Genomic DNA, 24,518 nt, shown 5'->3' on the forward strand with positions numbered 1-24,518 from the left:
TCATGCACACCAAGTGTGTGCAGAGGGAAAGGGGGTCAACTAGCAGGAGGAAAAGGGGGCCTCACAAGGGGTAGGATGAGCCAGGGCCCCGAGCCATGCCTGCCTGCATTCCCCCACCCCTTCCCCCACCTCACTCTCTCACCCCCTCCTGCCCTCCGCCAGGCACACGTCCTTCAAGCGCCACCTGCCACGGCAGATGCATGTCTCCAGCGTGGACTACGGCAATGAGCTGCCCCCTGCGGCGGAGCAGCCCACCAGCATTGGCCGCATCAAGCCCGAGCTCTACAAGCAGAAGTCAGTGGATGGGGACGAGGCCAAAACCGAGGCCAAGACCTGCGGGAAGATCAACTTCAGCCTGCGCTACGACTACGAGAATGAGACCTTGATCGTGCACATCCTGAAGGCCTTCGACCTCCCCGCCAAGGACTTTTGTGGCAGCTCTGACCCTTACGTCAAGATCTACCTCTTACCTGATCGCAAATGCAAGCTGCAGACACGGGTGCATCGCAAGACCCTGAACCCCACCTTCGATGAGAACTTTCACTTCCCCGTGCCCTATGAGGAGCTGGCCGACCGCAAGCTGCATCTCAGTGTCTTCGACTTTGACCGCTTCTCCCGCCATGACATGATCGGGGAGGTCATCCTGGACAACCTCTTTGAGGCCTCTGACCTGTCCCAGGAAACCTCCATCTGGAAGGACATCCAGTACGCAACCAGTGTGAGTACCGCCCTGCTCCCTGGGCTTCTTGAGGATTTGCAGTTCTGGATTTGACTGGGATGTGTCCCGCATCCTCCTCACCCCTAGAGACAAATGGGCCTCTGCCCTTCAGGATACGAAGGGGACTCTAATAGCCCAGCCCACTCTGGGGAAGTCCTTGCCCTGGGGCCCACGTTGGGGGGGGGGCGGGGCAGGGAGCAGAGCCCCCATGTGGGTGGGAAGAGAAGGGAACTGATATCTATGGATTCTGATCGCATGTTCTGAAGTGGTTCTCTCTACCTGCCAGGCCTCAGGTCTACCACCTATAAAATAATATATGTCTTTAATCATGGGTAAGGATCGGGCCAGGCCCATAGACTGACTCAGACAGCAGTGTGAGCCAAGGGCATTGGTGTGTACTGGAAGCCCGGCACAAGCAATCAAGAACAGGCTGTATTAATTGGGATAAACCAGGTTATGCCATAGCCACAAACGATCCTAGGATTTGGTAGCTTAAAGCAGCCAAAGTTTAGTTCTCGTTCATGTTACATGTGCTTTGCAGCTTGGCCATTCTTCCTTGTTACTTAGGGATCCAAGCCAACAGAGGCTCCGTTTTGACCTGTGCCCCCATAGTTACCACCTGAGGAGGAAGAAGATGTGACACATCATGTGCTAGTTCTTAAAGCTTCCGTGCAGAAGTGGCACATGTCACTCTCACTCATATTTCATTAGCCAAAGCAAGACACATGCAACTCCTACTATCAAGGGGGCCGAGCAAAGCAATCCTACCACGTGTCCAGAAGGGGCACTGGAAGTACTTAACGACCAGCACTAGTGACTACCATGCAGCAGAGCCCCTGCTCTTAGGCCCTGCCTGCCGGGGCCAGTCCAGGAGTTGGAGTAGGGGGGGCTTGAAGGGAGACCTGGCTAATCCACACATGGGGGAAGGGGATGCTTGGCTGTTCATGATCAACTGGAATTAACCATGACGGTGTCAAGGAGCTGGGGCTCAAGCTGGCTTTTAAGAGGGAGGACAGGTTTGGCACAGAGAGTTAAGAGGGCATCTCCAGAGCCCTTTGGTCCAGTGTAGACAGTGTTCTCCAGTCCCCTGGGTGGCTGTTGAGGAAGCTGTGTAATTGCATCCCACAGATGTAGGTGGCATGCCTCTCTCTAAGCCCAGCCAGGCAGCTGAGAGCCCTGCAGGGGTGTTGCCACCAAACACCAATGGCCTTGTGTCTGGTGTCTTGAACGCTAACTGGTTGAGTGTCTCCTGGGATATTTCTTGCACTCTTTCTCTGGGTGCAAGCCCTCCCTTTGGACAATCAATACTCAATATCTATGGGCTGAACTTGTAAGGAGAGCGGCTGGGAGAATCAGCCCCGCTCTGGTGGGAAAAGGATAAGAATTGATTTGTTCAAAGAGAGAAAGCTTTGTGGGCTCCGTTTCTGCTCCAGGGAAAGTCTCTGGGACAGCCCATTCTCCTAGCTGCTGCTGACTTTGACCAGCCCAGTCCGATGTCTCAGTGCCTCCCCTACTTTTGCTTTCCCGAAATGTCATCCCCAAGAACAGCACAAGCAGCGGGGCCGGCAGACAGGGCGGGCAGACGGGGCGGGCTGGAACAGCAGCTGTGTGCCAGCCTGAAGCCCAAGAGCTCCGCTTTATAAATCACTCTGAAGTTTACATCTGGTGCAGCTCTTCCCTTGTGGTCTCGTAAGGCAGCAGCTTCATTATCGTGACTATACAGGTAGAGAAAAGTGGCTCAGTCCCCCCCCCCCCCATACTAAGGCTGAGGCCCAAGTGCTCAGAGAGAGGTAGGTGTGAGGGCCAGGGGCTGTGGGAAGCAGGGCTCAACTCAGCCCTCTGAGGAGGCTCCCTTCTCCTCTCCTGAGACCTCCCTTTCCTGTAACTTGAGCTCTGGGCACGATGGAAGCCCTAGTCCTGGAGCATGCGGTCCATGCCCAAGGATGCCCCTCATCTGAATGCTAACTTCCTACATCCTAGAATTCCGTGGCTGTCCCTGCACTCGTCCCACACCCCTTCCTCAGCCCAGCTTCAGAAAAAGGCAGATCGTCCAAAAGGAGCTGGACAAATCATTGCCATCATCATCATCCTCAGTCAGTACCACTATAGCCCTCCTCCATCTCCTCCTAAGCAGGACTGTGCCAGGCACTGGGGAGCAAGGGGGGCTGGGATAGAAGACAGCCTCTTTGACCCACAGAACAGCAGCTAGTGATGCAAAGTAGCAAATACTGTGAGGTTGTAAGATCTGAGAGTTAGGACAGCCAGGGAAGGTTTCCTGGGTGGGGAAGGAGAATTCAGGTGGGTAGGGAGGGACTAGCATATATAACTTGATAGGCGAAAAGGAAGGGGGAGCATTCTAGCCAAAAGCAGGAGGAGTCTGGGCCCAGGAGTTTCTGAAGCAGAAGATCGGGTGACTTGTTCACACTGCCTGTCTTGCTCACAGTCTGTCTGCACTGAATGTTCTGCCTGGTGAGGCCCCTGGGGCCCTCCCATCCACAGCCTCTCCAGCAGGCCAGCTCTCAGGGGCGGGCTCTTTATCCTGGGGGGTGAGGAATCAGACAAAGGAAAGGAAAAGGAAATAAAAGGCTGGTGCTTTTACCTGTGCTTACTCTAAAATTGTAATTATTTTGAGGCCAGAGAGGCCCAAGCCCTCGTAACGGGGAATGATTGAGCACTCAGTGTACATGAAATCCTGCAGCCAGCATCGTGGGGCGCGGTGCACATGAGCACAGCCGGCTCCCATCTTTCCTGCATGCCAGATTCCTGCCAGATTTCATTCCTAGAGCTGCATTTTGGCCCCCAGCTCCTCCGGCCTGCAGGCTGGTCGCTGAACACGTCCAGCATTTCTGCCTCTTGCCTTTGCTCCCAAGGTTTCCTCGGGCACACAGGCTTTTCCCCCACCTCTCTGCGTGGCCCAAACCAATCCACCTTTCAAAGCTTCCCCGAAGTCCTTCCGCTCTCACAGCAATCACTCCTCTGGATTTATTCTCTGGGTCCCTCATTTATACACCGAGTCATATTCTGTCTTGCAGAGTCCCCAGTGGCTCAGGAATGGCTTGTGTCCCACATTTGACTGTCTCTTGTATTTTCCCTCAGGGCTGAGCGTGTGATTTTATGCAAACGTAAGAACTCAGCACGTTCTTGTTGAATGACGGATGGCTTAGTTAATTCAAACAAAATTATGTGTTGGTGCACAAGGAAAGGATTATTAAAGAAGCAATGGGATTTGGGTGCAGTTAACCTGGGAAGGCTTCCTGGAGGAGAAAGTCAAGTAGTATTTTGAAAGTGAGTAGAGCCAGGCATGATGGGGAGAGACCTGGGCTGTGCATTCCTTCAGAGAGGTGGTTCGGGTAGATGGTTTATGTCTGGAGTAGCAAAGAGATTAACCAGCCTGGACTGAAGTGGAGGGTCAGGGACCCATAGTCTGGACTGAAGTGGAGGGTCAGGGACCAATAGTCTGGGTAGAAGGATAGGCCCTGTGAGAATGGGCTCGGGAGGCTGCTCTGATGTCACAGGAGTCCATGAATTCTGTCCCCCTGGTGCTCCTCACACTTGTATGGGAGAATCAGGTGCAGCCCTGGCAGGTGGAACCAGGCAGGTTCCTTGTTTTGGCCCCTGCCCCAGTGCCCAAGGTGGTCTGAAGTAGCAAAGCCTGGAACATTTGTGCTGTTTTCTCACAACCACTGAACATGGAGCTTCAAGGCTAGTGAAGGGGAGGCGTTCATGTGGGGAGGCTAGCCCTTTGTTAATTGCAAATCTTAAGCCCCAAGGGCCACTGCCCTCAGCATCCCCAGGTTGTTCTGGATGGAAGCCTAGGCTGTAACGGAGCTAGCATACACCCCACCGGAGGGTGAGAAACAGGCAAACCAGACGTGCTAGGACAGTCAGAGGTCTCTGCTGTTCCCTGGAATCAAGAAGCTCAGGCATGGGCAGGTCTGCCACTGAGGCTCCCACCTCTTGCCTGGCTTGACTAAGGTCCTCTGGTGGTCTCCCAGGCATTCCCCGTGGTTTGCCATTTTCTCTGCACACAGAACTTCGATTGGCTGAAATCATTCTGCTCTTCCCTTCCCCCCTCTCCAGCCCCCAGTCTCATTATTTCTATGTGAAGCTGTAGATTTATCATTAAAATAGAGCCGCCATCACCAGGGTTTGCTAACATCTCTGTAATCTTGTAGCTATTGCTACAGAGGCCTCAGACCCCAGTGCACACAAGTATTCCTGTTGCCATTCCAGCTCCTTTATGGAGGCTGTAATTGGGGTCATAAATATGTGTTGTGCTTGGTGGCTTTAATGGACTCGGCCAACTTCCTGCCTTACCAGGTCCCCGCCAGGTCAGAATGAGTGTGTGTGTGTGTGTGTGCATGTGTGTGTGTGTGTGTGTGTGTGTATGTATGTGTGTGTGTTTTGGGGGTGATGGAGTGCTCTGTATAATTCCAGGGAGCCTGGACTCAGAGTCTGCAGGGAGGAGGGGGGGCCTTATGCGGTAGAACAGTCTCTTTTCTAGCCTGGGAATGAGCAGAGCTGTGTACAAAGAGCTCAGGCTTTGATACCAGACAAACCTGTGCTGCATTCTAGCTTCTGCACTTTCTAGCTTTGAGACCTTGGGGACAGTGTCTAAACAAAGCCTCAGTTTCTACATCAGTAAAATGGGGATAATGATGGTACATACCTCATAGCGGTATTCTATGTAGTAAATTAAATAAAATGCACAAGATGCCTAGGGCAACACTGTCACAGAGCAGCCTCCTGAGCCCCGTTCTTACAGTGCCTTTCTTTCTAACTCGGCCTGTGGGTCACTATTTGTACCACTCCCAGGCCTGATCCCCCACTTTTTTCCAGACCACCTATTCCGACAGGTTGTTGGTTGTTATTATTCCTGTTTTATTTATTTCTCTCTTTTACTTCTTGTCCTATCATGTGTTCTCTGTGTGACCTTGGAAAAGTGATTTGCCCTCTCTGAGCTGTGGTTTCCTCAGAAACCAGTTTCCAAGTTGTGAGAGTCTGAGACTCTCAGCTTCCCCTATAGAGAAGTGGTTGGCTCTCTTGCTTTCAGAGCAGAGATACCCAGTCCCTGGAAGTGTGGTCTCCCTAGTAGAGGCCTAAACCCCAGGCTGATAGGCCACAGGGCAGAACTTCCAGACACACCCTCCTCCTTTCAATGTCAGGCAGAATCAGTCCTCTCTTTAAACCCCTTGGAAATGTCCTCCAGGGAGTTCCTGCCACAAGCAAGTCCCCACCAGCAAGCTTCCTTCCTCCTTTTCCCACGAGGCACAGTCCTGGCACAGTCCTGCAAACAGGCTCAGCACCCTCCCCACCTTTCAGGTCCCCCATTTACTGGTTATTAATATGCAGGTTATTATTTGAGCTCCTACCGGGAGCCAAGAGCACAACCAACTTTATCCCATTTCATCCTCACCATAAGCCTTATTATTGTGCCCTGTATGTAAGTAAAGAAACGAAGGTTCCAGGTTAAGTGACACCCAGTGTCACCCAGACAGAAGGTGGTAGAGAGCCAAGACTCAAGTCCAGGTCTTCAACAGAGCCCACATCCTTGCATGGCTAGAGGGGAGTGCGTGTGATTACATTGCTCCTTGGACAGAAGATAGACCCTGAAACTGTGCAGCTCGTCAGGGGATCCGGAAGAGTGACTGGTTTGATTTTCTCTTTGTGGCCTGGATCATTCCTCTCGTTTCAGGGGGCAGCTTTTGTGCTGACACTTGGATTCCATTACCATCGCCCCAGTGTTCTTCCTGTGGCACTGAGTTTGACATTCATTCCTCTTTCATTCAACAAACATGTATTGAGTGTCAGCTATGTGCTGTCAGTTTGATCACTGAGCATGTGTTGGATACAGAAGCTGGGCTGGGCTGTGGAGAGGATGGCAAAGAAAAAGCCCTACCTCTGACCAAGCTACTGGGAAGTGTGGAGCATGCCCAGTGACCCCCAAACCCCTCAACCCCCTCTCACACAGGGCACACACTCGGGGACAGAGCAATTCAGGATGCTCACAACCAAATCACTCAAGCTGCTGCCCTGCAAGCCATGTGCAGAAGTGTTGAGGAGAGATGGAGAAAAGAAATCAGAGTCAGATGAGATGGGGCTGGGAAAGCTTCTAGAAAAGGAAAGTTTTAGGCCAGGCTTTGATGGCAGTGAAGGAAGAGAATGTTGAAAGAGGGAGGGTCAGAGGGAAGGGAGTGTGTTTCTCTATTTTCTTTGGATTGGGAGAAGGATCTAGAAAGAACTTCTCTCGAATACAATGGGTTTCTTTTCTTTATGCAGTAACTACTTGTGGTGTAATTACCGTGTACCAGGCACCAGGCTAGCACAGGGAATACAATAACTTCAACTCAGTCCAGTCCTCAAAGCCTCACAGTCTAATGGGGAGTCAGGAAAGTACCTCCACCATTCCAGGGGACACACAGGTCCCAGCATGCTGATGGAAGGCTGGCCTCCTGGAATGAAATTGCCTTCCTTGTCAGAAAAGAGTTAGTTGCATCCTTTTCTCACACCCACATACTCAAGTCCAGTGTGATCCAAGGGTAGCTTACAAAAGGCCTTTTCAAGTAGAGCCAAAGAATCTGCACAATTGATTCACTGTGACTCAGTCAATCACCTGGGATGAAGCCTCCCAGACGCTCATTGACCAGCAGCTTGATGCAATGCCTTCAAAGTACCCACCTTGGATCTTGGGCTCCCAGTTCTATCCTGGCTAGGAGAGGGGCAGAAGCAAGAGGGAAGCATAATGAACCTTCATCCACTCAACATGTCTTCAGTGATCTCTTAAAGAACTTATTTGGGTCCAAGAACACTGGGTATTGAAGGACAAATATAGTCCTTGCTTTTAAGGAGCTTACAGTTGAGTGGAGCTTTCGGAGCAAGTAAAAATGTAATCCAAAGAACACAATTATTTAAATTGCATGAAATGGGAAAAGGGGAATATAGAGGTGATTGCTGAAGCTGGGAGAGTGAGGGAGTGGAATGGGAGATGCAGATGGCGGAAGGAGAATTTGAGAACAAGAACTGAGTTTGGGGAACACCCGCAGTCAAGAAGAAGAAGGACAGGGGCAAGAAAAGGGTACCAAGCAGGGCGAGATCCGAGAGAAAAGAAGAGAACTGAGGAAGGCAAAGGAGGGATTGTTCGGGAACTAGGCAACCAGCAGTGATGTGTTCCAGCATCTGTGGGGTACCAAGCACCGTCTTAGACACTGGGGATGCAGTGGTAAATGAAGCTTACACTCGTGTGGGGGAGACAATGAGTATGTGAGATAAATAGTCTGACTGAGAGTGGTAAGTGGCCTGGAGAAAATAAAGCCAGGAAGTGGGGGGTGAGGTATTGGGGTTGGGAGGGTGGCGGGAGGAGAGGATTGCAGGGTAAAACAGGGTAGGCGGGGAGACATCCCCAAGAGGAGGCCATCTGAGTAGGCCTGAAAGACAAGAGGGAGAGAGCCATGCATATATCTGGAAGAAGAGAGGTCCAGGTGAGAGAATGGTAAATGGAAAGACCCTGAGGTGGGAGGACGCCTGGCTTGTTCAAAGAACCGTAAGGGTCCAGTGTGGCTGAAGCAGAAATGGGACTGGAGAGGAGAGAGAATAAAAGATGAAGTGAGAGAGGTAAAGGGGCAGGAAAGGTTCATGGAGTTCCACAGTCAAAAGTTTAAAAGCATCACTATACTTGATGGGTTGGGAATAGACTCTACAACCAGGGCAAAGACAGGGAAATCCGTTGGGAGGCTATTGCCATAAAAAAGACACAATGGTGGCTTGGACAAGGATGGGGGGTAGAAATGTAAGATGTGCTTGATTCTGGATGCATTTTGAAAGTAGAACTAGCAGTATTTGCTGACAGATTGGGTGCAGGGTCTAGGGTGTAGAGAAAGAGAAAAATCAAGGTTGTCAGCCTGAGTAACTCAGGAGGGAGTCGCCATTGAATTCTGGAGGAAGAACCCATATGGGGAGGAAGATCAAGAGCTCAGGTTTGAACATGTTGTAGTTGAGGTACCGTTGGGACATCCAACTGGAGATGTTGGATAGAAACTTGGATACAGAGTGTGGAATCCAGGGATTTCCCTGGTGGTCCAGTGGTTAAGAATCTGCACTTCCACTGCAGAGGGCACGGGTTTGATCATCCCTGGTCGGGAAACTAAGATCCCGTATGCTGCGTGGCCAAAAAAAAGTGTGTAGAGTCCAAAAGAGAAGCCTTGGCTAACCAACTGAATTTAGGGGATGTCGGCATATAGATGGTGTTAAAAGCCATGAGACTAGTTGAGATCCCAAATTTAGAGAAAAGACCTAAGACTGAGTTTGGGACACTCTAATGTTTAGATGTGGGGACCACGAGGAAGTAAAAGAGACTGATAACCCCCAGCCAGTGAAATAGGAGGAAAAACAGGAAAGTGCAGTGTCCTAGGAAACAAAGACAATGTGTCCAGGATGAGAGAGGGAAGGATCAAGCGTATCAGATGCTGCAATGGATCAAGTAAGATGCAGACTGAGATGTGACCATTTTGTTCAGCATCAGCCTTGCCAAGAGCTGTCTGGTGGAGCCCCATTGGAGATGAGGTCATTTGCGGAAGATTGGGACATAGGTTGTATCATTTTAGGGGAACTCTTTTTTAACATTTATGTATCATTTAGGGAAACAAGATTTCAAGGACTAGGAAGGCTGGTTTTGCAGTGTGCCAGCAGGCTAGCTCCATGTATGGGCCATACTTGGGGAAAAGGTGGGGTGGGGATGGGGGGAAGTGGGTGAGCAGCCCCAGTTCACTCAGAGCAAATCAGGCCAAGACAACACGTTGCATCAGGAATTTGCAGCAAGGCTAGGTATCCCTAGAATTCTGCCTTGAATTCCCGAGTGTCTGGACTCTTGGAAGCAGAACCAAACCAGGATAGAAGCAGAGAGAGAGAACCTGCTAAAAGAGATCAGATCAGGGTCACATGGAAGCCCCAGGAGGTGTGAAGGAAGCAAGCCTGGGCCTGGGCTGCCCGCCAAACCCATGAAGACTGCTCCCCAATCCCTCCAGCCAGAGCTGCTCTGAATCATGTATGAAGCCGGCCAGCCCTGCCCGCTCTTTGAGCGGCCTGGCCCCCGCGAGCCCTGGCTGTGCCCTCCCGGCAGCCTGACTCCACTGCCCGAGTCAGAAGCCCTGGGTCACTCCAGGGCTGCAGGCCTCTCTTGTTTACTTGCTGCTCAGCTGGAGCTGCTTGTCTCTGCTAATGTTCGTTTACCCACACACTCCCTGGGGCCTGGCATCCTTATACTCATTATTCTCTGGAATGCCGAGCTCTCCTCCTGCACCCACACCCTCAGGCTGGGGGAGGGGCGACAATGTCCAGTCCCTGCCCCCACCCAGTTTATTCCTTCAGCCCCTGCCACTGCAGAGGGCAGCTGGCTGGGCTCTTTCCTCTGCTCTCCTCCCTGAAGATGGGAGGAGGAGAAGGACCTGGTTGGTTGCCTCCCGCAAGGATGCCATGTGATGTTAGGGATGTCGAAGCTGGGAGCAGCTTTTCCTGCTGCAGAATAAGACCTGCAACCCCGCCCTCCAAGCTCATGTCCTATAATGACCAGGAGGAAGTTGGAAGGGGGTGCGCCAGGGGTCCCTCCATGCTCAAAGCTCAGGTCCTGAGAAGGTGACTCAACCCGCCAGGCCCCAGGTTCTGCAGCCAATGTGACCTTGACTTTTCTGGGAACTACTCAAATGGCCAAGGCTCCTCTAGCAAAGGGTTGCTGAAATCCATCAAGAACCCAGAAAGGGGGAGAGGCGGGGTGTGGGGTCCGAGCTCCATCCCACAGGCAGCGTGTCTGTTCAGGAGAGAGAGGGGATAGAATCCCAGAATGACAACAGGGTCCCTGCACCACAGGTGAGAGCTCCAGGCCTGCAGGTTGTCCCTTCAGCAGAGGTGATGGATGTGCACCTTCCACACCCTCTCACTTGGGCCAAGTGGGACCAGTAGCCGTTCTTGGGTACATGGGGTTAAAGGTTTCCCATGCGGGGCTGGAAAACAAAGTTAATTGGTCCATGCAGGGCTCTGACCCGGCTGTAAATAATGGCTCCACTGGCCTTGGATGTTCTCTTTTAAGTTGTTTCTAAACTCAGCCTTTCACAATAGGTCTTTCCCTGCAGCATGGGAAGAAATGGCCTTAAGAGACTGCTAGAGGCTCAGAACAGTGGAGACAGTTCCCTTCTCACCCTTGATAAATTCCTAGCTTCCGGACAGCCCCACTGCCCACTCTGGCCAGCTGCCTGCAGAACCCAGCTCCCACTGGCAACCAGACCGCAGCCCTGTTGTGCCTCCCTCCTCTGCCAGCAGCTTGCCATAGCTCTGAACTGGCTGGGCCAGCCAGCACTGCCCTGCCCCGGCCCCACGTGCCCTTCATTAGTATGCTGTGCATCTTAATGGTATAAATATCCAATCTTTCCCTTACAAGAGAATGAACGGGAAATCATTAGGCAACAAGCTCATGCATCAACAAAAATCTATTCCTCCAACACTGGTGCATTTTATGTGCTTCCCCCACCTTGCCGTGCAGAGCATGCACTTGTCTTACGGCTTCTACCACCTGATAACTCACAGTGACATTTTTCTCCTGGAGAGAGATTATTTGGTCACAAGGGAAGCAACAGCCAAACATCCCTTCTGGACACTATCAAGGACATTCAAACTGCAGGATTCCTTTAGGAGGAAGGGATTGCAATGGGTTCCCTACATCAGCAGCAATCCAGAGAGACTGGGGCCACTGGGTATAACTATGACCAGAATGGCAACCGACTTGGAAGAATTGGGGAAGTCCCTGAGGGGTTTCTAATTTCTGCGGATCCCGGTGTTATGACTCCGCTTTCTCATGGACTCGGGGAAGGTCAGAGCTGGAAAGGGCCTCGGAGGTGATCTGGCCCAACGTCCTGCTGCCACAGATGAGCAAGTTAAGACCAGAGAAATCACACAACTTGTCTGGGGTGGCTCAGTGAGTCTGTGTGAATCTGGACCCCAACCCCGGTCTCATGAGACCCAGCCCTGTGCTCTTCCTACTGTCTTCCTTGCCTCTAGGCTTTTATAGGGAATTCTCTTGCCCTGGTTATTTTACTCCCTCCTTCCTCCCTTCCCTTCCCAGGCCTCTGCCCACTCCCTGTCTTCATTCTGTGCCTGTGAACCTCTCTATCCTGTATGGAAGAGGGCCAAGACTTGGAGTCCAAGGCATGAAGTGTCAAAGGGCACAGAGCAAAGACGACACTCTCTCTGTCACAATTAGTCTCTTCCACGCAAGAGATGTCCAGTCTCTACTAGGAGAGGAAATAGGCAAACCAACAAGCAACGCCAGCAAGGAAACCAAGGAGGGAAGAGAAACTACATATCAAAGTGCCTTGGACCCTAAGCCAACTAACCCCCACCTCCAAGCCTCCCACTGTGCACACATATTTATTCCTTGGAGGGGGAAGGAGACAAAGCTAGCTGTAGAGTCCGGGTCAGCCTTGTCCAAGTGCTAGCATATTTTTATGATGTTTCCATGTCAGCAACAATGTAGAAAGATGTGGCCTCTCCAGCAGGCAGCTCCCATCCCCACCCCAATCCCTTGCCAACCCCGTGCCCAACTGGCCCTCATTCATCCTCATCAGTCGTCCCCTGTAGCCACGTTTTCCTCGCAGGTCTGAAATGACACCTACTCATTCTCCATGAATGTTTAATGCCTTCCTTTCTGGACAAAGTCTCTGAGACCTTGAGGGTTTCTCTAGGGCTGCAGCGAAATTTGGGATGGAGGGTTTTCCATGGAATCCACTTGGCCTTGGGAATTAGAGTGGGGGAGACAGCCCCTGGGATGGGAGGGGCTGGGGCAAGATGTTTAAACCCTCACCCCTCTCTGGCCAGCGCAGGCTGGCATTGCCCCCGGTCTTGATGGCCCGAGAAGCGCCAATGATTGCTTCAGAAGACTCCCTGTCTTCCTGCTGATGGTCTGGACTTGGCACGGCTTGGAGTTCAGGGAGGGTGCCAACATCCTTGACAATGGGACCGGTTTCTACAAGAGCTGTTTTCTACTGTGATAAGAAATCGTGTGTCTGAGCGTGTACGTGGTGGGAAGGAGTCGAGGTGAGGTGGGAACCGATCAGAGAACAAGATTCAGATCGCCGTCTGTGCACAGAATTCTGACTGCAGGCATAAGCGGGGCATCAGCTGGGGCCTCTCTGCCTCCACGTGCCAGGCTCTGTGTGCTTACCTTTAACCCTCACTACCACCCTGCAGAGCGGGTACCGTTATGATCCACTGCTCACAAAGCCAGTGGCAAGCAGAGCCCGGAGTCACACTGGGTGTGTGGGCTCCACTGTATGTGCCCCTAACTCTCCTCTCTGCTGCCTCAAGAGCTGGCTCGGGGGGCTCTCCCCGAGAGCCGCCTCTTCCTAGGATGGGGACAGCAGATGTTCTCCTGGTCCCCCTCTGGCGCTAATTGTCTGTCTCTTCTGAAGGGTCCCCCTCTCAGCCTTTTCTTTCACTGACCCAGTCACGGGATGCAAGCCCAGCTCCACCCCACCCCAAGCAACACAAAGTGAATAGCAGAGCTCGACTGGAGGTTTGTTCTCGTGGGAATCGGGTATCTATGCCCCTCTGCCCAGTGAACAGCCTCGAGCGGGAGGCACTTGCTCCCAGGGGTTCTTCCTGCCCTGCCTCCCATAGAATGCCTGCTCCCCTCAGCCTGCTGGCTCCTCTCCACCTTCCCCAGGCTCTCTGCCTCAATCACAAACAAACTATGCCCCTCTTTAAATTGCCCTGGGAAATTTTGTTCTCGCCAGCCCTTAAGCCCAGGCTCAGCTCCGGCCCCATCTGCAAACATTCAGAGCCCAAGAAGGTATTCAACTGAATGACGGGCCCTCTTCCCCAGGAGCAATGGAACCCTGAGACTCTTATATTGCCTTTGCTGGCTCCACCCTCCATAGAAGGCAACTGTGGTTTTAAATAGCATTTGTTTTCTCTTTTTACCTAAGAACTGCTATGGCCATTGGCATTCCTTGAGCCCACAAAGGGGCATGTAGGGCCGTCCCTGTATATGCAGGAGAGGCCCCTCTTTAGGGGGACAGGTGAAATTGCTACCTGAGATAGGAAGGGGGACCCACTTTCCATCTCAGCTCTACCAGTTCTGCCAGTGGGCTGAGAATGAAACAGCCCTGCCCACCAAAATGAGGCCTAAATGGGAGACCCCAGGTGGTAGGATTGGATGAGGTTTCAGCCAGGAAGGATACAGGCTGTTAGGAGACCACAGATGAATGTCCAGAAAAGAGAGGGTGCCACTCCCCAGAAATGGGCACAGAGCTTCCAGGGAGGGGCCTGTGAAGTTGTCCCAGCCCTTTGGGCCTGGAGGCCAGTGGTGAAAGACTTCGAAGGCACCCTATCTGTGTGCCATTGTGTTTTCTGTGGTTATTTCTTTTGTTCACCCTCAGCATTTGGAGTTCTTTTTCACATTGCAGGGCTATTTCAGGGATGCGGTGGGAACCAGGAGTAGACCAGGTATGGGTCTACACTTGGGTTGGAGCTTTAAACAGAGTGCAGAAGATGATGGGGCAGATAGAACTGAAGAGAAAACCCAAAAGGGAAGATGGGGCAGCTCAGGGTCGGGGGAGAAGGGAGGTACTGCTTCAGCCCTTCCCCCCCAGGCTAGCCTTCTCCAGAGCCCTTGTCGGGAGGGATGCGGGGGCAGGGTTCTCCCAGCCCAGCCCTAGAACAGCACTGGCATGGGACTCCTTCCCCGCGGGGCCGAGCGATGCCACTTTCTGAGAACCTTCAGTTGACTCACATCCCTGTAGTGACACATTGGACCATGTGCTCGGAACAGTCCAGCTTCCAGAGAGAGGAAAACAGCTCTTGGTGGTGTGTCATGAAAACACAATAAGCATGTCCCTTCTTAAGAAGTTGGGGACAGGCTGACTTGGTGACTGGAAGCACCTGCTTGAAAATGCTTTAAGGGGAAAAACATGGGACCAAACTTTCTTCTTGCTTCTGGGCCGTTTTGGTAGGCTTGGGGAGAAAAAGGGGCCAGGGAAAAAAAGGCAGGCAGCGAGGGCCTTTGTAATTCCAATTCCTGCTGACAGGGCTTTTTTTTGTTTTGGTTTGTTTTGGTTTGGTTTGGTTTTAGTAAATCCTGTCCAAGGCTGGGCAGACACACAGCTCACTTTCGGGAGTGAGTGCTCCCTAAGGAAAAATATTCCCCCAACCCAATTTGGGCAATGTTTACCAGAGAAACTCTGGCTGAGCAACTATTCCTCTTGCATGAGAGAGGAAGGGAGGACTCAGCAGGGTCCCCTGACCACCTTGGGTCTGGCCAGCTGGAGCCAGCCTGGGCCTCCCTGGGCCAGACCTCGGGCAGCCCTGTACGCACGCGTGTGTACACACACACCTGCACGCACGCTTCGTCCATCAGACACTGGGGACCCAGCAAGGGGCTTCTTCCCATTCAATCTTGCTTGATTGGCTCTCTGGGACTCCAGTCCCCCAGAGAGAGACAACTTTTGGTTGCCCCGAGAAACTGCATTTGGAAAAGAAGAATTTCAGGAAGACCTTGTGTCCTGAAGATTATGCAGCTTGTGACGTACCCATATGGGTGACGATAATAAGCCCACAACTGCTTCCACAGGTTGTCCCCCACATGTTGAGAAGGGAGGATAAGGATTATCTCTTCACTCTTGGGGAAGCCGAGGCACTGATAAGGGAGCAGGACTGTTCAAGGCCACACGGCCAGCTCTGGTCTGTCAGTCAGGATCCAAGAGGCCTCCGCAAGGCATTTGGCAAACACGGTGCCATCCCCCAAGAACCTGCAGGTCAGCAGGACTGGGAGTCAGGAGACCAGAGGGAGAATCCTGCCTCTGCTGTGTGGCCTTAGACAAATCACATCACCTCTCTGTTTCCTCATTAGTAAAATGTGGGAAATAACCTGTATTTCACAAGGTTGAGGTGAAATGTCAATGAGAAAGGACCTCCAGAGGTTCTTGCCGCAGTTGATTGTTCCCGGGACTAACAACAATAACACCTAATGTGTTTATAAAGCATGTTCCAAGTACATTATCTCATTTAACACTCTCGACACAGTAAGAAATCAGCATTTCAATTTTGTAGATGAGGCAAACTGAGGAGATTCCCTGGAGTCAGTTTTAAAGCGAAGAACCAAATGTGAGATCATTTTCTTTAAAAGCTGTAAGACTGTAATATATTTTACCCTTCCTTGCCTCAAGGCAAAGCATTATATTCTTGTTTTAGATATTCTGGAAAATACAGAAAGCCACAAAAAAAGAAATGCAATGCATCATAAGCCCATTATCCCGAGATAACCTCCATTAACATTTTGATGAAATCCAAAATCTTCCCCTTACTTAGAAAAATCACCTGAAGGCAGTGAGGGACAGGAATGATCTGGAGACCGAGAGAGGGTTGAAGCATTGTCTAGGTTAGGCCTGGAAGTTTCTGGGATTAAGCGATTCTGGAAGAATGCTAGCATGAAGGGAAGGATGTGGTGTGGAGAACAGGAGGGGGAGACTGTTAGGCGAGCAGGGCCGAGGCTCAGAGGCGGGGTTGTGAAGACCAGGCTCAGGAACCTGGGCCCCCCAGGCCTGCCTTCTCACCATGGACCATGGCCACTGCTCGTCTTTATCAGTGAATCCCTGAGTTCCCAGAGACGTGAGGAGTGGTCTCCTCTTCCCAGCTGATGAGGTTGGGACATCCTGGAAGACCCTCTGGGGAGCCCTACAGCCTCACAGTGAACGGTTGACCTTCTTCTGGGGCCCGGGGGTGGCCCTGGGGATATCACCTCTCCCTCTTCAGCCAGCTGGCTTCTTAGTGGGCAGAGCCCCAGGGACAGCCTCCAGGTACGGGCAGTGTGGTCTGGCACAGCTCTAACCCCACCACGGCAGCATTGGGCCACTCTGAGAAACCCATCAGCAGCTCTGGGTATCTTCCCAACATGCAGGACTGGGTCGCAGCCAGCCAGGCCCTCCTCACCAATCCCTGGGTCCAGACCACTCATGGGGCACGTGCCCCAAGGGCCGGGACCCCATCTTGCTATTAATAACAATATTACAAGTCCACCTGGCCCTTACATAGCACTATTTAATTTACAGGACCCTTTTACACACATTGTCTCATTCAGTCCTCAGCAAGTCTTCGCAGGGACATTATTCTAATTCTGCAGATAGAGAAAATTAAGCTGAGGCAAGACAGAGTGAATTGTCTGAAGGTTGCACAGCAAGTACTAAAAACTTTCATTTATTTGTGTCTGTCACTTTGTGTTGCTCTAAGAAGGATTTAGCTAGCTCACAAGACCTATAATATGATTACAAATAAACTTAAGACAACATACAAATGTGGCAAAAGAATAAATGAAAGAAAGTCAAGTGGAGTCCAGAGAGGCCACCACCCAGTACGTGTGCCCACCATCTGAACGCTGTCCAGAGCAGACTCACACTTGCCTGGAAGCATTCTAGCAGCTATGTGAGAAGGGAAGCCTAGTCACAGGGTTCTGTGTCCATGAAATAAGTATAAACCAGATGCTTGGGGAAAACAAAGCTACCCCCTGCTCCTGGGACCAGAGGGAATAATGAACATCACGGGGCCAGTTCACAGCCTGGTCTTTGAACTCCAAAACCTTACGAACACCTCTAAGCTTCAGTTTCTTCAAAGGGGGTGGAGGTAATCATAAGACCTAGTTCATGAATTTGCTGTGACACGTAAATGAGGTTCTTTTAAAAAGATTTATAAAAACGAGTAACTGAGAAAACAGACATAAAGCACTGTCACACACTGCTTCACCAGGGCTCCAGAAGCATTAGAGGAAACCAAAACACTGGGTAGTGAGGGTAATGGATGTGATCCCCGAGGACAACCTTTCAGAAAACCAAGCTGGTTTGGCACGGTGGTTGAGAGGGTGGCCCTGTGGTCTGGCTGCGTGGGTTTAAGCCATATCTCCCTCCTCTTTAGCAAAGTGGGCTGGTTCATATCTTTGTGAATATCTCTGTGCTTGCGTCCTCATCTGTAAAATATGGGCAAGAGTAGCCCCTAATCTATAAACACAGAGCTCTTAGCCAAGTGCCCAGCACGCCGCGAGTGCTGGATGGGTGTGAGCTACGAGTGGGATCTTGAAGGCTCTTCCTTGTAATCATCCTCACTGTGGTAGAGGCTAGCAGTCTCTGGAATCCAGGGCTCTCGACTTTCCACTGTTGCCCCTCGGGGTCTTGTTTATTTGCATGTCCCCTCTAGCCCTTAACCCGGGCCTTCATCTGTAGGTGCTCCATTTATACATGTGGAGTGAAACTGGAAAGTGAAAGAAGGGGATTCCAAAGCAGTCTAGGGGTTAAAAAAACTCCATCTAGCATCAACTGGGCCGCCCAGGCTTTCAAAGCCTCTGTTTTCTGATCTGTAAAACGAGAAGGGATCTTTGTAATATCCAAGGACCCTTGAGCTCTTATACTGATTATCACAGAGAGATCTTTACTCTCGACCTGCTAATTGCAGTAGTGGCAGAAGGTGCTTGGCTAGGAATTCTATAAAGAGACCCAGTTCCCACCTTAGTCTCTAAGAAACGCGTGGGCCAAAACAGACTGGCGGGTGCTCTGCAGAGCCGTGGGGAGCGTGGTTGGCGGAGAACGCAGGTCCCGGAATCTGTGATTTCCCGTTGCCTGGCCTGGCAGGAAGGGGCCCGGCTCAGCCTGAGAAAGGCCTACCTCCTTGAGGACAGGTGGCCTCACTGCTGCAGACAGGAGATGGTGCTGTCTGGCGTGAGAGCAGAGGCAGGTGGAGGTGGGGTGGGAGGAGGAGCTGAGAGAGGACGGCAAGGAAAGCCGAGCTGCAACTTGCGTAAGGAGCCTGAGAGGTGGGCCTGAGAGATGGGGGTGTCCAGGGAGCAGCAGGTCCCCTGGTCAAAAGCAGTTGCCACAGCAAGAGTAGCAGGAACCCTGGGGACGCCCAGCATGAGGGGCTGAGGCTGGGCTGGGCCACGGGTACGGCTGTGGGGTATGGCCTTGCCTTAATGCCAGGCTGGCCTCTTCCTGAACCTGGGGGCTGTCCAGGCTCATTCAGTGCCAAGAGACAGTCCCTCCGGGAGAAGGAAGGAAGGATTTGAAAGAACGCCCGCTCTGGAGCTCAGGCAGCACTAGCCGTGGCTCTGGTACAGGGGCAGGCAGGAGCACTGATTCCACGATACCTCTCTTCCCCACCCCCGGGGCTGCCTCCCAGCCTGAGCCTCACTCTTTGTTTCTGCCACTCTGCACTTGGTGCCTGGAAGAGAGGAAATAACCATTAGTGTCACCTGCTCACCAGTGGGAGACATTAGCTGGCTCTGGCAGAGCGTGCGGCCTATAATTTTTGGAGGAGTTACAATTATGGAGCTAATTTGGTGTTTCATCATCATGCTTCTGGGTGAGCAGAGGGGGAAGGGAGGCCCTGGGCCTGGGGCAGAACAACCTCCCAGCACAGAGCTCTGTACTTCCTCGGGCAGCTTTAGGGGTCCTGGAGCCACGCTCCCTCCTCCCTTGCCCTCCTCTTCCACCAGTAGCTTCTCCTTCCAGAGGTGGATTGTCAGAATGCAGCTTGGAGATTCCTGAGGCCAACCCCAGCCCGATGCAGCGCCACAGCAGGACAAAGCAGGAAGGGGCCTGAACGTTTGAGCAAGTGTATGAAGAGCCTGCTCTGCACTAGACCCCCCATGCAAGGGGTTTAAGTGCACACATTCGTTCATCTTCAAGGTTAAGCCCATTTTACAGATGAGAAGGTGAAGTCATCTGGTACAACGCTTTCATTTTACAGCTCAGGGAGGCCCAATGACGCACCCTAGATCACTCGGCCAACTATCAGCAGAGCTGGGATTTGAACCTAGGCCTCCTGGCTCTAAGTTCAATGTTACCCCTAAGTTTATCCTGTTGCTGGGGACACCTGAGCTGGTGCCTGGAGCCTAAGAAGACCCACAGGTGTCCTTCCGTAACCCCACTTATTGAAGATGCTGCTGGGTGGGGAAGCCCAGGGCTGGGAGGAAAGAATGAGGCAGGCTGCTAGCCAGCACAGCTTCCCATGGGCCTTGAAGTCAGGAGCTGTGGCCTCTGAAACCCAGGCTAGACGATGTTCTCATTCCCACCCTCTACCCAGGGACGTTCCCAGGGCAGCTGCCCCTCCTCCTCTTCCTGACTCAGATGTCCATAGAGCACACCTGGCCCCTCAGCCCACCAGGTGGGCTTTGGATAGCACATCCACTGGGTGCAGGGCCACCACCTGCCCCAATATGGCAGGAGAATGATTGTATGCTCGCTGCACGTAAATCTTGATTTTTCTACTAGCAGCTGGCAAAGTCTTTCCTGTGGTTTCCTCATATGCCTCCAAATCAGGGGCTTAGAGCAGCTGCCCAACAGGGAACCACCCTGAGGATGGCTGATGCTCATTGTCAGAGAGGGTTAGACAAGTTCAATGGCGTTCACAGTTATGCAGCTGGAATGTAGTAGAGTAGGGATTTGAACCCTGGGTTCTGCCCCAAGTCCCATGCATCCCCCATTGGGGCTGTTTTGTAGCAGAATTGTGATTCCCTCTCCTCTGGCTGGATGAAGAGCCAAGACCTCAGCTTCCCACCAACCCCCCAATTGAGAGTTCTTTGTTGATGACTATTGTGGGTCTGGATGAGGGCCACTGAAATGCCTGGAAACTTTAGAAGGCCAAGGACACTGGATTTCCCAGCCTTGGAGAAGGGAAGGAAGTCAAAACTGATACTGTCTTCAAGACTGTGAAGGCATAATGTCTGTGTTATGATGAAACAGCAGGTGGGAACTAGGAGGGCAGGTGTAAGTAACCTGGGAGGCACTGGGTTGGACGTCAAGGAGAATTTCCTGAGTTCCAGGATGATGGAACACTGCGAAAGGTGTGAGTGAGATGTCTTTAAAAGAGGCCTCATTTGTTGAGTTTAATGTGGTCCTGCTTGGAAGCTAGGATTGGATGAGTTGACCAGTCACTCGTCGTCTCTTGCTGCCTAGTGGCATGTGGAGTTGTCTTGCTCCGATCCACAAAGATCCTACACCAAGGGAGTGAATCCCAAGATATGATGCTTGCAACTCTCCCAGGAGGCCCACAGGGACTGCAGACCATCCCCTCGCCCCACCTTAAGACCTGAGGAAGCTGGAAAACAAAAGTGAGGAAAATAACTCCAACTCTGCAAGACACAGAGGGAAACACTTTACCTGCCCAGAATTTCTTCATGAAGGGTTTCCTCCTCCCAGACCTGGTGTCTGCACCCCAGAGAAGTTCAGGTGGGAAGATCCGTGCAGAGAGAGCGCAGGGTCCTTCCACTGCTGGCCCGGCTTCCTCCTCTCCCAGTCTTCTTGCATGAGGCAGTGTCCACTGGAGCAACTTAGCCCTGGGTGAGATGATGACATATAGGTGCATTTCATGAGGAACGGCTGACTGAGGATGCCGGCACTGGCTGGTTGAAGTGAGCAGGAGATGGATCCCCTCACATCACACGCTTGTCCCCTTTCAAGAGGAAGCAGACTGGGGCAGGCAGAGAGAAGCAATGACTCTGAGTCTCAGAGGCTTCCTCTTTAGGGCTTCTTGCTTCCAGAACACTGAAAAATTTTGCTTTCAAAACCCACATGGGAGGGACTTCCCTGGTGGTGCAGTGGTTAAGAATCCCCCTGCCAATGCAGGGCACACGGGTTCAAGCCCTGGTCCGGGAAGATCCCACATGCCATGGAGCAGCTGGGCCCGTGCACCACAACTACTGAGCCTGCGCTCTAGAGCCTGTGAGCCACAACTATGGAGGCCACGTGCCACAACTACTGAAGCCCGTGCACCTAGAGCCCGTGCTCTGCAACAAGAGAAGCCACCGAGATGAGAAGTCCGCACACCGCAAGAGTAGCCCCCGCTTGCCGCAACTAGAGAAAGTCTGCATGCAGCAACAAAGACCCAATGCAGCCAAAAATAAACAAATAAATAAATGTATTTAAAAAAAAAACACCCACACGTGTCCTTAGCCCACCTGATCCTCAATAACCAGGGGCAGAAGGTAGGTGCAGTGGAGCACAGTTCCAGAGGAGGCTGCGTGGCACGGAGGAGGAGAACAAGGCCTCAGAGTCAGCAGACGGGAGACCAGATCCAGACCTGCTCGATCCCTCTGAGAACCTAGGTGATTACTTAACCTCTGTGATCCTCAATATGGCAATAATTTTGGATTCCTCCCAGGAATGTTGTATGAACCATATGAATTAAGTACAGTATGATAAGTACCCAGCATGGGCTCTACAAACAAGCAGATGCTCCATATCTGTCAGTCTCCTTCTCTCTTGACTTTGGCTTTGATCACGAAAAGAAGGAGGCAAAGTGGAAGCAACGTCAAAATCCCGGCCAGAGTGTGCGTGCTCAGTTGGTTCTTCTAACTCCACAAGGCAATGGTTCTCAGCCCCTAAGACTTCCCTACAGGGCTTGTTAAAACATGGAGTGCCAGGCCCCACCCCCTGTGAGGGTGGGCCCAATAATTTGCATTTCTGGCAAGTTCCAAGTTCTGCTGCTGTGTCAGACCTTTTTAGAGAGCTATCCAGTTTTCTTAAACCATCTAAATTTGGGTGAGGCCCCTTCTTGCTAAAACTCAGCTCTGCGGCGTGCCTGAGATGCGTAGGGAAAAAGCGAAGGGTGGTGGTGAGCAAGCGCTCCAGGTGGCTCAGCGTGGCTTTGATCCACTGGAACTTCGTTCGCACCTAACAAAGGCGAAGAGGCCCTTCTATGATCCTAACTTTTGCTTGGCAACACTGATATTGAATGACTTTCGTCATACGCCATGCCACAGAGGCTCTAATAGGGTCTTGTCCAGGGCAGCCTCGGAATCTCCTCATTTGCCTTATGTTACAAACCGAGGATGCAGAAGAATCACCTGGGAAACCTGTCAGTCATTCGCACATGTAGGTCCCACCCTCAGAGATCCTGACTCTGTAGACTTGGGGCGCAGCTCAGGAGTCAAGTCCCCACCTCCCCAAGTGAGTCCAACTCAGGAGACCTCCAGACCACACCCTGAGCAACAACTTATGAGGCTCCACCCTGAGCTGTTACCCACATCTCGTTACCCACAGGGACACTGCTGGACAGACCCGAGGCTGAGGTTATGCAAGGGCCCACACCCGTCCTTTTCACCGCCTTCTAACCAGGTGCACCCCACAAAGCTGAGTTGCTCATTAATTCAACAAATATTGGTGAGCCTGTGTTATTTATTTACCAGGCACGTGCTTAGTCCCGGGAATATAGTGGTGAGTAAAATACGGGACAGGGACCAGGGTAAGGTAAGCAAGGCACCAAGAGGGCAGAATGTATGGAAGCATTCGCTCTTGGAGGCATGCGTGAGTGAAGCTAAGAATGAGGGCCTCCACCGCCTTTGCTTTTGCACCCTGGGCACTTTGGTTTACTCTGCCCTAGTTCCTGGCCCTGGTGAAACAGACCCAGTTCCTGTCCTTTGGGAACACACAGTCTAGAGCAGGGGCTGTGGCTTTGGAGGAAGTGGCCTGAAGGATGAGAGGACACCTGCCGTGTGAAGAGTTGGGGAAAGAATGATCAAGCAGAGGGAGACGAATGTGCGAAGTTCTGGGGGCACAGTTGAGGAGCTGAAAGAGCCTGAGGGGCTAATGCATAGTGAGGAGGGCTGAGGCAGGGGGAGGGGGAAGCCTTGGGCCCTGATCATGTAGGGCCCTGTAGGTCTTGGGAAGGGTTTTTTTGTTTTGTTTTTAAAATTATTTATTTATTTTTGGCTGTGTTGGGTCTTCGTTTCTGTGCGAGGGCTCTCTCCAGTTGTGGCATGTGGGGGCCACTCTTCATCGCGGTGCGCGGGCCTCTCACTACCGCGGCCTTTCTTGTTGCGGAGCACAGGCTCCAGACGCGCAGGCTCAGTAATTGTGGCTCACGGGCCTAGTTGCTCCGCGGCATGTGGGATCTTCCCAGACCAGGGCTCGAACCCGTGTCCCCTGCATTGGCAGGCAGATTCTCAACCACTGCGCCACCAGGGAAGCCCTTGGGAAGGGTTTTTGGCTTTTATTCTACCACAGGGGGAAGCCACTAGAGGGTTTCAAACAGAGGAGTGACATGGTCCATCTTACAGTTTTGGAAGTGCTTTCTGGCTGCTGTATGGAAAGTGAGGCAGGAGAACAAAGGGAAGCAGGGGACCTGTTAGGAGGCTGTGGCCTGTGAGCAAGTGAGACGGGATTTTGCCCTCTGTGTGGCACTGGAGGTGGAGAGAGGTGGGTAGACTCAAGATTGAATTGAGATAGAATTGACAGGGCCTGGGGTTGAACTAAATGCAAAGGAGCAAGGAGGGCAGGCATCAATGATGAGGTCTTGTTTCTGCCTGGAGAAACTGGATGGATGGAGGGGCCATTTCCTGAGTTGGAGAAAACAAGAGGAAAATGTAAACAGAAGAAGCTCAGAGTTCACCCCGAGCATCTGAGAAGTTTGAATTTCTGTGAGATGTCCAGGATGGGATGTCATGTTGGACGTACGAGGCTGGAGTCTAGAGGAGAGGTCGGTGAAGGCGCCATAAATTCGGGGGTCACGAGCATGGGGATGGGCGTTAATGCTGTGGGTGAGTGAGGAGAGAATGAGTGTTTAGAACCCACTGCTTAGCGGTAGGGACGAGAGGAGGATCCAGCAGGGACTGAAAGGGGTAGCTGCAGAGGTGGGAGGAGAACTGAACGAAGAGAATGCTTTAAGAGCAGCGTGGGCAACTCCATGAGAGGCTGCAAAGAGGGTCTTCAGAGAGGAGCCTCATCACAGCAAGACCCAGAGGTCTGGAGCATCTGGAGTGTCTGGAGCAGGAGACAGGTGC

General features: G+C 52.1%; 1 protein-coding gene across 4 annotated transcripts in view; it reads left to right on the top strand.

The window, feature by feature from the left end:
- Positions 1-24,518, top strand: part of SYT6 (synaptotagmin 6) — a 58,544-nt gene that overhangs the window by 13,239 nt on the left and 20,787 nt on the right. For all 4 annotated transcript variants that reach the window (XM_061186145.1, XM_061186146.1, XM_061186147.1 and 1 more), the window contains one exon: positions 163-718. In XM_061186145.1, the coding sequence (XP_061042128.1) occupies positions 163-718 (556 nt within the window). The remainder of the gene's footprint in view (positions 1-162; positions 719-24,518) is intronic.

This window comes from Eubalaena glacialis, chromosome 3, assembly GCF_028564815.1.
Source record: "Eubalaena glacialis isolate mEubGla1 chromosome 3, mEubGla1.1.hap2.+ XY, whole genome shotgun sequence".
NCBI lineage: Eukaryota > Metazoa > Chordata > Mammalia > Artiodactyla > Balaenidae > Eubalaena > Eubalaena glacialis.